Source organism: Euphorbia lathyris, chromosome 3 (assembly GCF_963576675.1).
Source record: "Euphorbia lathyris chromosome 3, ddEupLath1.1, whole genome shotgun sequence".
Lineage (NCBI taxonomy): Eukaryota > Viridiplantae > Streptophyta > Magnoliopsida > Malpighiales > Euphorbiaceae > Euphorbia > Euphorbia lathyris.
In genome coordinates this window covers 18707905-18724502 of record NC_088912.1, presented here as the reverse complement: position 1 = coordinate 18724502, position 16598 = coordinate 18707905, and the positions used below count along the sequence as shown (strand labels likewise).

Genomic DNA, 16598 nt, shown 5'->3' with positions numbered 1-16598 from the left:
GTATTTGATTCTTATTTTTAATTTTGGGGTTTGTTTGTGGTAAGTAGATAATAAGGGGAGTTAATTTATAAAATAAATAAATATAAGGACTAAATTAACTCTTTTCCTTTTGACTTTTAACACCGTTAGTCAATTTGGTATATGTTTGCTAACGGAATGACAACTTGCAAACTTTTAAACCACATGGATGCGGTTCGAAAATGGACCAAACCACAAGGTTTATTTTTGTACTTTTCATTTTAGAATAAGTAATGCTGACCTCAAATAGTGCGATCATATATTATATCCAATTTCTGTCATTATTAATCCCTTCCTCACAATTTATTGCGTATTTAGTTGTCATAATCTTTTTTCTTTTCTAAGTTTAATGGAATTTATATGGAGAGAAAGCATTACTATAAAATAAAAAAATCACTTTTATTTGATACCACATACTAATAAAATATAAATAGGGATAATTTGCACAATTTTCCCCTATTATTCTAATTATATGTTTGGAATCTTTTAAAAATCCCATTTTTATTACTCTAACAGATAATTAATTCTAATTAATAATAAAAAAAGAACTTTGAGTCATTTTTTTTCCTTCCATATTTAGTTAAACAAATTAATAAATTATGTCTATAAAACATCAACTTAATTTAGTTCGACGATGCACATGCTTTTTCAATTTTGTCACCGACTATGTCTGAAATAGCATAATTATTATTTTAATTACAATTAGTATACATTCCTGTAATTACCAATCATAATGATGCAAATCAAAATCAATGCCAGCTTTTATTATTTTGACCAATTGGATCCAAAAATTCATATGCATTGTCATCTCAACATTACTGAAAGATACTTTTCCAACTGAAAATTAATCTAAAAATTAAGCATTTTTTAAATAAAATAATATGCGAAATGTTATACTACCTCCGTCCCATATATGTCATTCTAGAGATTTTTACACAAATCAAGAAATACAATTAATGTAGAGTTTAATTAATGAATTTTACATTAGTTAACTTAAAAGAAAAATCATCTCTCATGTAATGGTTGGGCAATAAATATATTGGAATGTTAAAAAACACATAGATCAAGATAAAAAAAATTTAATGCTTGGACCAAAAAACTAAACTAAAAATTCTTAGAAAACCAAAATGATTTATATTTTGGAAAAAAATCACTTTCTAAAACGACTTATATAATGGGACAGAGGGAGTATAATATTATTTAGGGTCCTGATATTTATAGCCCTAAGGGCTGTAAATAAAAACCCATAAATTACTATTATTAGTGTTAATTTGGTTTTTCTAGATAATCTTATAATACAATTTATTGATACTTTATTAAATATTCATAAAAACTAGTAAATTAATTATATTTCCAATACAAATAAATGCTTTAGAATTAAGATTTTTAATTTATTTTATTAAAAACATATAAAGAATTAATGCTTATATACAACTCTTAGGGCTGTATATATCATTTGCCTATTATTTAATCAATTTTACAATTCATAGTTTAAAGATTGTATTGATATTGTAATTTTTTATTTATTTTTCTAATAACAATTTATAGGTTATTATTATTTTCTTTAAATTAGTAGTAATATTTTTTTTTTTATTAATGATGGATAATTTTTTTATATTATATATATGTATATCGTAATTTTTTAACATGTATTGGATTTTTTGTCCGGATTAAAGTCAGATTCGGGTGGAATCCTAATTGAATTTAGATATTTATCTAATTAAGAAATTCGATAATTAAGAATTCTAGTTGAAATAACTCTACCTAATTAATTAGGAAGACTAATCAGAAAATTAGAATTAATATCTGAAATTGTGAATTCTTAAAGGACAGGGAAACTTAGCCTATAAATAGAATGATAGGTCAGACATAATAAAACAATCAATTAAAATCAGAGAAAACTCTTTTCCTCCCCTCTATACAATTCCATTTTTTTCTTCAAGCATGTTGACTATTTTTTCATAATTTCTTATTTTTCGTGGAGGATTAGATCTAGTGACTAAAGGTCTATGGCTGACCGGTATTGCACACTATCGTTTAGCGATTGCAATTCTTTTTTATGATAGTGGGTCACATGTATAGAACTAACTGTCATTGTTGTTGATAGCACTACCACTGCTATTGGAGCGAAGAGTATATCAAGAGCTAACTTTTTTAGACGAGCATAGAGTTTAAAGATGTAGGGTTCGTTTGGTTTATCTGCTGTATGTTATTGCTGTTTGCTGGTGCTGTTGGAAAAAAAACTGTTTTTTCAAAAAGCAGAGATTCTCAGCTTTTGTAAAAAAAAAAACCGCTTTTCAACTATGAAAGGCAAATAAGATGTGTTTAACCAAATACTTAAAAGTTTTCTTTTTAAAGTGAAAAGACAAACAAGTTGAGGAAACGGAGTCACCAAACATCTCATATTAAGCGATAATTAATACAAGTTTACAAACTCCATTTTGAAAAACTAAGATTCTAATATATTTACAAATAATTAATCAATTACCCATTTAATATATTAGGAATTTAATCACTAAAAACTGAATTAATCAGAAATTTAAATATTTATTTTCCGAAAATTAATATTTTTTTAGATATTAAAATTAATAAGATTGGTATTTAAAAAAGAAAAACTAATTAAGGTTGGTTTGAGTAGTTAAGGACCTCAAGTCGTATAAGCTAGATTTCGAGTTCGAGCCTTAGGTTCTATTTGAAAACAACAAAAATCACTTAAATTAATAAATTAAACACTTATTTAGTTTAAGTATGTTTGATAATGATTTTTTATTAACCACTTAAATGATTCAATTAAGCTACATATCACTTATTATGTTAAGTTAAAATATTTAACTTAAAATTTTAAATTAAACATTATCAACTAATATTTAATATTCAACACTTATTTTTAATATTTATTAAAACATTTATATCATTTATTAATTTCAGCAGTTATTTCAGTTTTATCAAACAACACCCAGTGTATACAACTTCTTTTAATTGGAAGATCATCCACCTGAAAACTCCGACGAGACTTGAACCGAAAAATCGGACAAACTATAAAAAAAAAAAGACTATATAAGTAATTGATTGTTGAAGATTTAATGTGACAACCTTCAACAATATTCTACATCTGAACATCAAATCTTAATTAATTTCATACCATACCATGTATCCACCATTTATGTTTCTTCTCTTCTTCGTCTTCTTCCCTCTAACCTATGCAAGGCTTGCTGTTCCGAGGCTTAGTCCGACAGGTCCGATAAGAACATGGGAACATGAAAATTCAGTTATGTCTGAATCAATTTCAGAAGACATGGAAACTTATTTCTACAACCAAACACTTGACCACTTCAATTTCAATCCCCAAAGTTTCGACACTTTTCAACAAAGGTATGTCATTAATTCCAAGTATTGGGGTGGCCGGAATTCCAATTCTCCGATGTTTGTTTATCTCGGAGCAGAAGCTCCGATTGATAATGATCTTCTTGTTGTTGGATTTTTAACTGATAATGCTGCCCGGTTTAATGCCCTTCTGGTCTACATAGAGGTACGTTTAATTAATTAATTAATTAATTAATTATCAGTCTTTTTAATACTTGTGGTTTAAAAAAATTAGGATTGTTTACATTAATAATAAATCTCTCTTGTACCATAAATAATGTTAAAAGTGAGAAAATATTACTAAACGGTAATACAAAACGACGTATAAAAAAACCAATTGAAAAATATAAAACGATAGTATAATAAAAAAATGAAGAAAGTAATTAAACCTAACTCATATCGTCCAGGCTTATTTCTATATATATTTTTTGCAGTTAAAAATTGGCTCCATCATATGTTTTTTTTTTTTTTTGACGAAACCATCATATGTTATTTAATTAGAATTAAGAAATAATTTTTTATAACTATTAAAAAAATCTAAAATAAATGACAATATAAATAAAATAGGAAATTATTGATTTATAATAATATGAATTTATTTTTCAGCATAGATATTACGGGAAATCAATTCCATTTGGATCAAGAGAAGAAGCATTTAAAAATTCCAGCACAAGAGGGTTTTTCAACTCGGTTCAAGCTATTGCTGATTATGCTGAAATTATCATTTATATCAAGGAGAAATTCGATGCTCGGAATTCTCCTGTCATCGTGATCGGCGGATCATACGGCGGAAGTAGGTGGTTTTTTTAAAAGATTTTTTTAGGGTAAATTTACAAAAAGACAGAAAAAATTTGGTGATTAATTCTGAATGATTTTTGTTAAATCAATTTTACTTTTATAAAATTATGAATAAATTTAAGGTTTTTTCTATTTAATAGGGATAAATTAATTTAGAAAAATGCAAATTAGGCTTATTAAAAGGTAAAATACATCTATAGCATTTGAACTAGAACATTATTTATGTTATGTCCCCTAATTACTTAAAAAAAAATTAAATTTTATATTGACTCTTTTGTTTTTATTTTCATATATGTCAACTTCAAATATGCTCAAATATCCATTTTATTTTTTATATAAAGTCTTGTTTACACTTTCTTTTTATAAAAGATTGTGTGTTACATTATTCAACACCATGGGGCACAAAATTAGACGTCAAGCCTCTTTTTTTTTTTCTATCTAATTACTGTTTTTGTTAATAATTTTAATGTTATTTAAATAATATTGTTGGTAGTGCTGGCATCGTGGTTTAGACTAAAATACCCTCACATAGCACTTGGAGCATTGGCATCATCAGCACCAATTCTATATTTTGATGATATCACTCCTAGTGATGGATACTATTCTATTGTCACCAAGGATTTCAGAGTAATTTCTCCCTCCTTTTTCATTTATTTAATTTTTTTGAGATTTTTTTTAATTATGTTAATTAGTTAAAATGTATAGTGATTAATTAAATTAAATTCCTTTTGCAGGAAGCAAGTGAGAGTTGTTACCAGACAATAGTGAAGTCATGGGCAGAAATTGATGAAGTTGCTTCTAAGCCCAATGGACTTCAAATCCTAAGCAACAAATTCAAAACTTGCAAGTAATTATTTAACTCACTTTATTTTAAATTTATCAATTATCATGTTCGAGTCGTGTTTGTATCATATCATTTTCAGGTTCATGTTAAAAAGAGTAAATTCAAACCAAACTAAAAAAATTTCGTATCACAATCGTGTTATTCTGTTCGGATCAGTGGGTTTTCGGGTTACATGTCATTTTTTTATACATATATATTAATGATAACTTTTTATGATACTATTTTTAAATACTTTATGTCATTTTTATACTAGTATGTTAACACTAACCATCGAAAGTCACCTAATATCATGTTAGAGGTCATGTAATGTGTTTATAACAATTTAGGTTGTTCGAATCATATTTGTAAATAATAATTATAATTTTATTATCTTTATTAATAAACTTACATATAAAAACATGAGAGAATATAATAATAATTTAACATATTCGTATCATTTTCAGATTATCATATCAACAGTAACCCAACCAAAATTTTTGTGTGTCAGTTTCATGTCAACCCTAAAATGACACATTACCTACTAAGCTAAACTCAAACATTAAAACTGTGTATCATATAATCAGGCCGAGTGTACTTTTGACACCTCTACTTGATTGTATATGCATAAAAAGGAAGGTAAAATTATAGAAGGTTATTGAATTTTGTAGTCTGTTTTATAAAAATTACGAAAATTTCATTTTTAAATCGAACTTACTTAAATTGTTTCCAAATATATACGTGTTATCATCTGAGTGATCCATAACCAATTTTTACGTACCTATGTAAAACTTCTTAAAATTAAGCTAGATTTGGAATACAAAAGTAAGATTGAGTCGTTTTTAACAAACTTTGATAAATTTATCGTCTATCTAGTTGAATTTTGTAATTAAATACAAATTCAATGATTTAATTAACTACTCCAAGCCTTAATTAAATACAACCTCAATGAGTTAATTTTATATTCATCATATAACATCCTCAATTTATGAAGTCCCCAATTTATCAAATACCCATCAAATTTTTAGGTCAAATCACCAATTTATCAAATACCCTATTAAAGTTATAGGCCAAAAATATCTAATTTATCGAGTACTCAATCAAAGTTTAATCAAATCACTAATTTAACATCCCACATCCTCAAATTTTGTGGAGACAGGGCCCGGAACCACCCCTGGTCGGAGGGGTCCGGCCCCCTGTATCTACCCATGATGATTCATTATGGACTCTCATATTATGGTTTCTAAACTTTACACTTTACTGACATAATGACTTATTTTACTGTTGGTATTGTTTTTGTTTTGATAGAGCCTTGGAGAATTCAGATGAGCTAAAGGACTCCCTAGATTCAATGTATAGTAGTGCAGCACAATACAATAGGCCACCAACATACCCAGTTAATATGATGTGCAAAGGCATAGATGATGTTAATGATGTTACACTTTCTAAAATATTTGGTGGTGTTGTTGCTTACAAAGGGATTAAATCTTGCTATATTAATCCACCCACTAATTCTACTGAAACAACTATTGGTTGGAGATGGCAGGTACATATTTTTCCATCATCCCATTTTCACCCACTATACTTAGTGCCTTTCTCAATTGCATCCACTTCTCTTTTAGTGCATGCACTCACATACTCACCATATCTTTATCAATCAAAACACTAACTCCACTATCTACGGTGACCATTTTCTGATTATCGTGTCAAGATTATGTTATGTTGATAGGAATAAGGTATCAAAATAGTTTCGAGATTTTTCAGGGGTGCCAATTTAGCCGTAGTGTATTCATAGCACTATTTTAGTGTCGATGTTTGTTAAATAGTACAATTAGGGGATGTTTGGTTCACTAAATTTAAGCTATGGAATGAGAATGAGAGTTAATTATTCCCTTTGTTATTGTTTGGTTAGTCAAATATAATTTAGGAATGATAATCTCATTCCCCAACTATGAGAAAAATTGATTCCATCTACTCTCCGTGTTAATCAAATTTCCATTCCCATTCCTGGTTGATTTATTATAAATTAAAAAAAAAATTACATACCCACAACTTTGTTTCTTTTTTTTTTTTTATTGTGAAAAACCCACCCACGTTTTGGAATGGTTATTTTTCAAAGTTATGCTTATGTTTTTTGTTTTTTTCAAATGGTTTTTTTCCTGGTAAGTAAATGATGATTATTATATTTATATATTACTATATCAATATTATATACCAATGTTTATTTTCCTTTGAATTTATAATACCATTTTTTATTTATAATAATACTAAAAAGAATAATCAGTGAAAAGACCATTAATTTTATTTTAATATATTAAATTTTTTACAATAATAAATGATTTAATATTTTTTATATTTATTTTTAATTGATATTATAATAATAATTATTTACAAAATTTATTTTTAATAAATATTGTATCCATTCCGATTCCGATCATTAAAGAACCAAACAGCTTCAAAAAGAATTTCATTCCGATTCCAGATTGAACCAAACATAATAAATAAATAGTCATTCCGATTCTGATTCCGCCAGATTCCGTTTCCGATTCCGAAGTTTAAACCAAACACCCCTTTATAGCTTTAAGTAACGGAATTTGACGTCTTAATTTTTGTGAAATTATAACGATTTAGATCCAAGTTCTATTACTCAGAGATATGATTGTTTCATTTCACAAAATAATATTGTTTTGTATATTGTGGCTAAATGGGCACTTTCTAAAAAATCTTGCTGTTTTGATAAGTAGAGACTTAGTATATGCAACTATAATTGATTCCAGCATTCAATGTATTAAATTGAAAATTTGGAGGGCAAATTATTAGAAGCACCCGGTTCTCCATGTCAAATGGAGGACATTCCATACATATTTTGACATATGTAATATGGACCCACACATATTATAAGAGGCTCCATTATTTTAATTATTACGTGGAGTCACAATACACGTGTCCAAATGTGAACTGGGGGTCCTCCGAGTGACATGGAAGACCCGATGCTTAATATAAGAACTCATTTCGGAGACTTAATAAAAAAAAAATTGAAAAGATCAAGGGCTCAAATGCCTTTTTCCTTAAACTTATGCGAATATTTTTGTTGGGTAACGAGCAAAAATAGCCTCAAACATTTGTGATTAAGAGCAATTTTACTATTCCTTACACCATAAATTTTATAATTATGTTTCTAATATTTGCAAGGTTTACCAATTTTACGAATCTCTTTATCTCCACTTAATTTGTTCATTGTGTTATAACTAATAAATAACATATCAAAATATGTGTATTCTCGTGGAAAAAAAATATATCATATGTACACGTGTTTCTAAAATGATGAAGAACACAATATATAACAAAATTTATGCAATATATATATATAGTGATACTGATATTTAAAGTTATTTGAAAAATGAAAATGAAAAGACATGTAGTGAGATGGTGATACCAATTGGAAGAGGAAATGACACAATGTTCCCTCCTTATCCATTCGATCTCAATGCCTACGTTGAAGACTGCAAGGACTTTTATGGTGTTTCTCCTCGTCCTCATTGGGTCACTACCTATTATGGAGGCCATGTATGTTTTTCTTTCTTTTTCTAATTTTTCTCCAATATTCCATGTTTTTTATAAATAGAATTTTAGAAAATTTATGTATACATTACCACATCGAGATATGCTTAGAGCTAGATTCTATTCACGGGTCGGGATACCCAGACTCGTATCCATTGAACCAGGCTTTAAAAGGAAAAAATAAGATTAGATCTGCCGCAATCCAAGCCCGACTACATCTACCTATTTTATACAAATTTGGGATTTATAAAAATAGGGAGGGCAGTCAAGCCTGACATATTATATATATATATATATATATATATTTTTTTTTTTTTTGGTAGAAAAGGAAAAGAAAAACGAATAACAACAAACTACCCAGGAATTAGCCTAGGGAAGCTAACCCCAATCCTATCTTCTAAGAGAAGATGAGAGATGAAACTAGGGGAAACAGGAAGGGTAGTAACGCCTAACGTCCCTTCATGGCCCGCCGCCGCCAAGCGATCAGCAACACGATTCTGCTCTCTAAAAATGTGTCTGAACTCTACGAACTCAAAGGAGGAGCAAAGCCTTATATTAATATTACATATATAAAAATATAATTTAAAAATGAAAATTATAGGGAGGTAACCGATTTGGGCTGCACTGAGGATATAATTTCCAAGCCCAAGCCCAAGCCCAAGCCCAAACCCAATTCAATAAATAAAGGAGTAGGCTGAATATTTTAAGGTAAAAGTACAATAGTCCGGCCCAACCCAATCATGAACATGTTTATATACACTTTAACTTTATCAATTATTACTATTAATGTCCATGTTTAATTTCCCTTTGCAGAGCATAAAATTAATTCTACAGAGGTTTGGTAGCAACATTATTTTCTCCAATGGATTAAGAGATCCTTACAGCAGTGGCGGGTAAATATTAAAAATTTACAGTTTTTTTTTTTTTTAAATTTCTTTATATCTTTACTTTTTAAAGATTTTATTTCAAAATTCCTCCTATTTAATGATCACGTAAATTTGGTCATTCACCGTTAGATTTAGACTTATTAAAATTTTAGAGTAGAAGTTCAAAACATCCTAAAACTTATATTTAATCAATCTAGATCTATCGGCGAATGACCAAATTTATATGATCACAGACCTATATATATTTTAAAATATATTTTATATTTCTATTCAAAGAATAAATAGAAATCATTTTTATTAATAGTATTTTCTCTCATTATATAAATAATAAACTCCAGTAAGATTAAAATTATAATGTGTCATTTTCTACTTGTAACAGGGTGTTAGAGAACATATCAGATACAATTCTTGCCGTCTCTACAACCAACGGTATTTTCTTTATGTCTGAATCCGATATTTCAATCACTAGATTCTTTGCTTCTAAACCAGTGTTTCAAACACCAGTTTTGCACGCACTCTGACAATCCAGCTCAAATTCCTTTTACCCTATCTTATTTAAAGAATTTTTCTCAGAACCCGATAAATAACGAATAATAATGATTATTAATACATAAAAATTTATGTTGCAGGGTCTCATTGCTTGGATATAGTGAAAGCTAATGAAATAACAGATCCAGATTGGTTGGTTGCACAAAGAGAAACTGAGATCAGTATAATTGATGGATGGATCAACAAATACTATGATGATCTTCTTCACATTAATACTACTTCAGCTAAGATGTATTAAAATATTCATGTCATAATTCAAAATTGTGGCACAAAGATAAACTCAGATCAATATAATTAGGGTAAATAACTTATTAGTCCTCTAGTTTTTACCTAACACACTGTTTAGTCTCCCTATTTTTAAAAACACATTATAAGGTCTCTAACTTTTGCCAATATTAACCCTTTGGTCATTTTGTCTAGTTTTTTTAGACTTGTAATCGTTATATTTTAGCATAAACAGATATATATAAAATAACAGAGTAACAATGTCAAATTGTATTGTACCGTGGTTGTCCTAAAAGCTAAGATATGATCGGATAAAAATCTAAAAAAATAGATAAAATGACCACAAAGTTAATATTGGCAAAAGATAGGGACCTTAAAATATGTTTTTCAAAATAAGGGGACTAAACATTGTGTTAGGTAAAAACTAGGAGACTAATAAATTATTTACCCATATAATTACAAAGATAATAAGCATATATATCCAGCATTTATTCATGCTAACAGTTTGAAAGAGATTTTCGGGTCCGAACTGAACTCGAAACAATGGAAGCACAAGCTTATCATAGTAAAATGAAGTGTCTGTTTTATTCTTAAAGCAGATATAGAGTATTTAGTAAGGATTGAGAGACCGCTACTTCATAGCTATTTTAGAAAAAAAAAAAAAAAATCAACTAATATCTACCCCCTACTAGTAGCGTAAATAACAAATAACTACAAATATTAAACACCAACAGTTGAACCAAATAGGTCTTAAATGACGTTTGCTTTTCCTTTTTGCTGTTTTACTTCAAATGGTAGATTTATTGTTGCCGTTTATAGCTGTTTTGAAAGGAAAATAAGATAACATTTATTTGTTAATAAAAAATGATATAAACATTGAGAAATATTACTATATATCCTCTTATATTTTTAAATAAATAGCAAAATTACATGTGACAGGTGAATACGATGACAAAATGACATCATCCCGATTCAATTGACAGGATTTTTTTTTTGAATTTAAGTTAGAATTTGACTCATTAAACACTAACTCGATAATTGACATAACACGAATATGACTCACTTAGAGGTGCACATAAGTTCAAAAACGAAAAGTCTAATACTGTATTGCCAAAATAATTAACATTACAGATTCGAACATAAAAATCTGAGTATTGTATTACCAAAATAGATGTAAAACCGAAATATATCCGAACCAAATATTTCAATTCAGTTTTAAACTGAAAAGAACCGAATTTAGATAAAATTGAAAATGCAAATAAACATCACTGTGATTCATCAATATAACTTCTAAATCAAATTCACCTATATATACATACAAATAAAATACACCTAAAGTTATAACCGATTCCGAACTGAAGAACTAAAAAAACTGAACGAGAAAGCCGAATTGAGTCGGTTCTGTACTTCAGTTTTAACCGAATAATGCACACCCCTAGACCGACTTACACGAATTTTCACTCGAATTTATCGCATAAAACCAACTTGCCTCCTTTCATACATAAACCTTGTTCACCAACTGAATTAACAACCTTTCCATAACTATACCTCAATGGCATCCTTCCCAAAACCTTATGAAATTCTCTTATACAATCCCCTCTTCTTTTCCTATGCTCACTTCTCCGACTACTCAACCCGACTGCTTTTACCCCGCCCCCCTTCAAACCAATCCGTCGATCATCCGCATCATTACGAGCATCTCCCCAATCCCGAACCCTTGTTGCCCCAACCAATATAGGCCCTATGTTTTCCTTGTCAGCAACCACAAAGTTCATCAGTATATCCTCACAGTTCTGCATTCGATCAACAGTCCGCCTCATTTCGCTCATAATCGATCCGCCTTTGCAGCTATACTCGAAAAGGTACTGGCTTTTTAAGATCATGAACTTCGTAAGCACAATTGAGTACTTATTGGGATGCACTGTGTATATCCATTTCTTCGATAAGAGATCGAGATCGTGTGATCTAACGAAGAACCCGATTAAACGATCGGTATTCGATCTCCAAATCTGAAAAGCGAACTCAAAAGATTTCGGATCTACCTCCACATCGTCATCACATATCAAGACAGCTTGTGTTTCGATGGATGATCGAGGGAGGAACCGGTTGTTAAGGCTGTTTGAGTGTTGGCGGATGAGCGAGATGGTTGCAGTACCGAAGGATGATTGGGAGAGATTATGTGCCAAATCGGACAGTGTTTGTGGTGGAGTGGAAGGGTTCCCCCAGAGGACTAGCACGGAGGATACGAGTGGTGAGGCAGAGTATGAGGCAGCAATCATCCGAAGGAGAGGAATGCGTGACTCGGAGTAGCCATTGATAAGGACAGTAATCTGATCTGGTCGGAGGGTTTGCGGGTTTAACTCACTCGCAGCCTCACACACGTCAGGAGGAACATTGCGAAGAGAGAACACGCCGAAAGGGAGTAGAACATATAAGCATAAAGACAGTAACAAAGTCATCTTCAATGTGACATTATACCTGAACTATTGTAAAATAGATTAGTGCATCAGTGGATAACAACAACAACAACAAAGTCTTAGTCCTGAAATGATTCGGGGTCGGCTAACATGAACCATCATAGCAATTAAACATTCATATATTCCTAGCCATAAATCTACATCCAGAGTTTCATTCAGGCATAGTTACTAGGAGCATTAAGACGCAAAGGGTCCCGAAGCCTTGGTGCAAGACGCAGATGCCCGCTTTTAAACAGTGGAGATTAAATGTGTCCAACGCTTTAAAAAACCCCCCAAAAAACCATATGACAAATAGGCGCAATACAAATAACCACGGCTATGTGCACAAAGGCACGCCTTGGGGATCGCCTGAGTGACAATGCCTGCCTTTGGGGTGCTAAGGCGCTTGGCCTAGTGCGTCTGCCTAGAGCCTTAGACACGCCTTTAACAACTATGCATTCAGGCTCTAATTTCCTGTCTCCTTTCACTTCAAGTGGGTAAGAGGAAACAAGGAGACCTAGGAAGTCCAGCTGAGCCTATCAAAAGTCCATGTGATCAAGATCCAACTTATTAACGCCGCCATTTTAAAACACATCTATATATATTGGAAATACATCACATACTAATATAAATCAGTCACTCCTCTCTATTTCCAGCGGAGGATTCAATTCATTTTTGTCTTCGTCACCATCTTTTAGGATCGACCTTGCTCAGACCTTCCACTACAGCAAAAGACTCACTTCACTCACCAGTTGTTGACTGATGGTGGTTTTCACCTGATAAGTGACTCATCAAGTGAATTTGGTCAGTCGCGGTTAGATCTAGGAGTTATGAATCTAAACCCTAAGATGATTTTAATTTCCACCATATGACGGTGATCGACCAAATTCACTTAGTCGGTCAGTCACTGCCTAGGTCAAAGTTACTGTTCTAGCTGATTCGTCCCCTAATAACACATTGCATATAGAGAGTCGACTCAGATACCAATTACAACATCGTACAATACTATGTAAAACATCATCAGTTTTAGCCCAAATTCAACTTAATGGTCTCACTCCTTTAAAAAGTGTTCACATAGAGATGGATTTCGTTTTCAAATTTTCTAACCAAACTACCAAATTAAGATTATATTCTAAACTAATAAACTACAGTTTGCTCTAATCTACACAAGCTCTGTCATATGAGAACCCCAAAAAAAAAAACCCCAAAACAAGATAAATGAGTAAGCATCGAATCAATATATTTTCTAGCCATAGAAATTAGTATCCATTATCAGAAATTACCTAGTTAAACACAGATTCTTGCAAATCGAAACTTACCTAGGGTATCATCGAAAGAAACACGATCAAGACGAAGTGAATCCAGTGAAAAGTGAGCTCGAATCTAAGAACATCGTCTTCACTTGGGAATATATTCAGCCAAGAAAGGTCTGCAACTTTGACCTTATTTTTTCAGTGAGATGAACTACCCACATGTAATTCAGTTCCAATCTTTATGGGTTTTGGTCAGTTTTGTTGGGAGTGCAGAGAATTGAAGGAATTGGAAGATGGTCAAATTTTTGGACCTGAAGAAGAAGACGAGATGAGAAAGGGGAATGAGTTATTTTGCGCTGAAACGCAGCGTATTGCAATCGTCAAATTTAGGGGTACCGGTTAAATGCACCATTGGTCACAGAACTTGTATGATCGTCACTCAACTTCAATTTGTTTCAATAAAATCATTCAATATTAAATTTTCTCTCAATTAGATCACTCCGGCAATTTTGGTAATTAAAAAAGACATCGGAATGATACGATACCTGACACGTCCGTATGAGTGAAATTAGATCTCCGACTGGCAGCTACGTGCCGATTATTTTTATGAAAAAAAACTAAATTTTGATTTTTTATTCATAAAAATAAACAACACGTGGCAACCAGGTGGTATATATGTGAATGCCATGTGTCGTTTCAGTTTGAGATCTGAGTTGACTCATGCTAACGTGTCACCCTTCTCATCATTTCAATTTTTAATTATTAAAATCACCGGAATAGTCTTATTGAAACAAAACTTGAAGTTAAATGACTTTATTAAGACAAATTGAACTTAAATGATCATTTTAAGACAAATATATAAATCAGTAACCTATGGTCCATTTAATCTGTACATTCATGGTTTTGTACTAACATTATAGAATATTTTTTTAAGAAAAAAGAGTATATTAATGCAACGTAAAGTGTAAAACTGCATAAATAAAATTTGGTGGTATATCTGATCGTTCCATAAATCCTGCTACAAAATAGATAATTTTAGATAATTCGTGAGTCACATTATTCGTAGAATGACTAATAAGCTTGACAATAACATCATTAAAAGAAAAAAATAAAAAATTAGAGTCCTCTAAAATAAGATTATATGATGACCGAAAAAAGAGATTTTATAAGATATTCGACCACTATTATTGCATCAGCATCAACATCAACCAAACAATCATTCAAACTATAATTTTTGAGCAACTAAGAATCTTTCTAATCCCGAGCCTCTCCATCTTTAGTCAAGAAATTAATCATTTAGTTAAACCAATTATAAATTAATTTTGATTTCCGATTCAATCTCGTTAACTCCAATTCTGACAACATTACATTGATTTTGATAGGTTAGAGCATACATCAAATGTATGCTAAATTTAAGAGTCCAATTATGTATACTGAGCTTATTAAACAAACCTCTTTTAGTATTTTCTTTGAAACAACAAACTTTTTTATTAGTTAATGTTATACATCGGGAACGTGGTAATTAAAATTTTAGAATATATATATAGGGGTCAAATTTTTTGAATGCAAGTCAAAAAGAATGTGAAAACGTGAAAATTATGATAGATACCTTTGGAAGATTAAAAAATTTACACACGTTCAAAGTTGTTATTTTTAAAAATAAATATATATATCCTATTACAAAATATAAATCACTAATGAATTAGATTATGAATTTATGATGGATCATGGAATAATAAAATTCACAAACAAAAACGTCACAAAAAAATAAAACAAGAGAATAATAATAATAATCTTTACAAAAAAAAAAAATAATAATATAAACAAAAATGAAAGAAAAACCTTGTAATCTGAACTTTGAAAAAATTACCATTTTTATAAATATTTTTATTGTACATTATCATTGCAACATGAAAATGTTTTACAGTAAATAGATCCAATTTTATTAAAACATAGCAATTGTCGTGATTAAATCCATTCATGGGTAAGTTGTACTGAATTAATGGATTTATATCTACACATATTTAGTTCATATATAGCTAGATTTAAATTCATTTGGTCAATCAGGATTCAGGTGAGCACTACTAAGATTCATTATTACTTTACACGGTTTGATTTTATATTTAGAATTAAAAATAAATCTCAGAGTGGAGTCTATATACCTTACATTTTTTTATTAATAATAAAAATTAAAATTTAACTTAAAAATAAGTTAAACTTTAGTTTTATATATTTTTATTCACAAATAATGATAATTAATATGAATGGCAATTTTATAAATTCAAATAGTCTATATCTGATCTAATATTATTTTCTTGAATCCAAAATGATCCATTGGACGTAGTTTTAAACGATATGAATAGATACACATAGACAGATTGTCAACCCATAATTAGTTATTAGTAACATTTTTTTTTTTTAACTTTTTTAATGGAAACATGAAGAATTTAAACAGAACAAAAATGCTATATCTTTTTTTTTAAGAGAAAAATGTTATATTTTTAGATAAAGAGGAGAAATATATATGTAGTTCTAGAAAAAAGGGGTGAAAAACATGGGAAGAATATTTTTGTTAAACTTTTCAAACCTATCTGTGATTGGCTGCTTTAGGATGATGAATTTTTCACTTTAGGACTTGGGTTGTAGGTCATATATTTGGTGGATCACT

At 30.0% G+C, this 16598-nt stretch overlaps 2 protein-coding genes across 3 annotated transcripts; one reads left to right on the top strand and one right to left on the bottom strand.

Annotated features, from left to right (window-relative positions):
• The first annotated feature begins 3098 nt into the window (after positions 1-3098).
• On the top strand, positions 3099-10695 carry LOC136222178 (uncharacterized). Its single transcript, XM_066009694.1, has 9 exons — positions 3099-3547; positions 3988-4174; positions 4673-4806; positions 4914-5026; positions 6308-6545; positions 8414-8566; positions 9374-9453; positions 9827-9876; positions 10077-10695. The coding sequence occupies exons 1-9, from the start codon at positions 3167-3169 to the stop codon at positions 10232-10234; spliced, it is 1494 nt and encodes a 497-aa protein (XP_065865766.1). The 5' UTR covers positions 3099-3166; the 3' UTR covers positions 10235-10695.
• Positions 10696-11353: 658 nt separating this feature from the next.
• On the bottom strand, positions 11354-14267 carry LOC136222179 (glycosyltransferase family protein 64 C3). Of its 2 annotated transcripts, none has more exons than XM_066009696.1 (2): positions 13997-14267; positions 11354-12704 (listed from the first exon to the last, which is right to left on the bottom strand). In XM_066009696.1, exon 2 carries the CDS (start codon positions 12678-12680, stop codon positions 11679-11681), a length of 1002 nt encoding a protein of 333 aa, XP_065865768.1. In that variant the 5' UTR covers positions 12681-12704; positions 13997-14267; the 3' UTR covers positions 11354-11678. The 2 variants fall into 2 exon arrangements, with proteins under 2 accessions (XP_065865768.1, XP_065865767.1); XM_066009695.1 differs by having other exon boundaries at positions 11354-12699; positions 13997-14265.
• Between the last annotated feature and the right edge of the window lie 2331 nt (positions 14268-16598).

Bases quoted from the DNA above. Each gene is read 5' to 3' on its own strand.
- LOC136222178 (XM_066009694.1), top strand. From the start codon at position 3,167: ATGTATCCACCATTTATGTTTCTTCTCTTCTTCGTCTTCTTCCCTCTA. The intron at 6,546-8,413 runs GTACATATTTTT...GAAAATGAAAAG, and splicing joins CTATTGGTTGGAGATGGCAG to ACATGTAGTGAGATGGTGAT. The intron at 9,454-9,826 runs GTAAATATTAAA...TACTTGTAACAG, and splicing joins GATCCTTACAGCAGTGGCGG to GGTGTTAGAGAACATATCAG.
- LOC136222179 (XM_066009696.1), bottom strand. From the start codon at position 12,680: ATGACTTTGTTACTGTCTTTATGCTTATATGTTCTACTCCCTTTCGGC.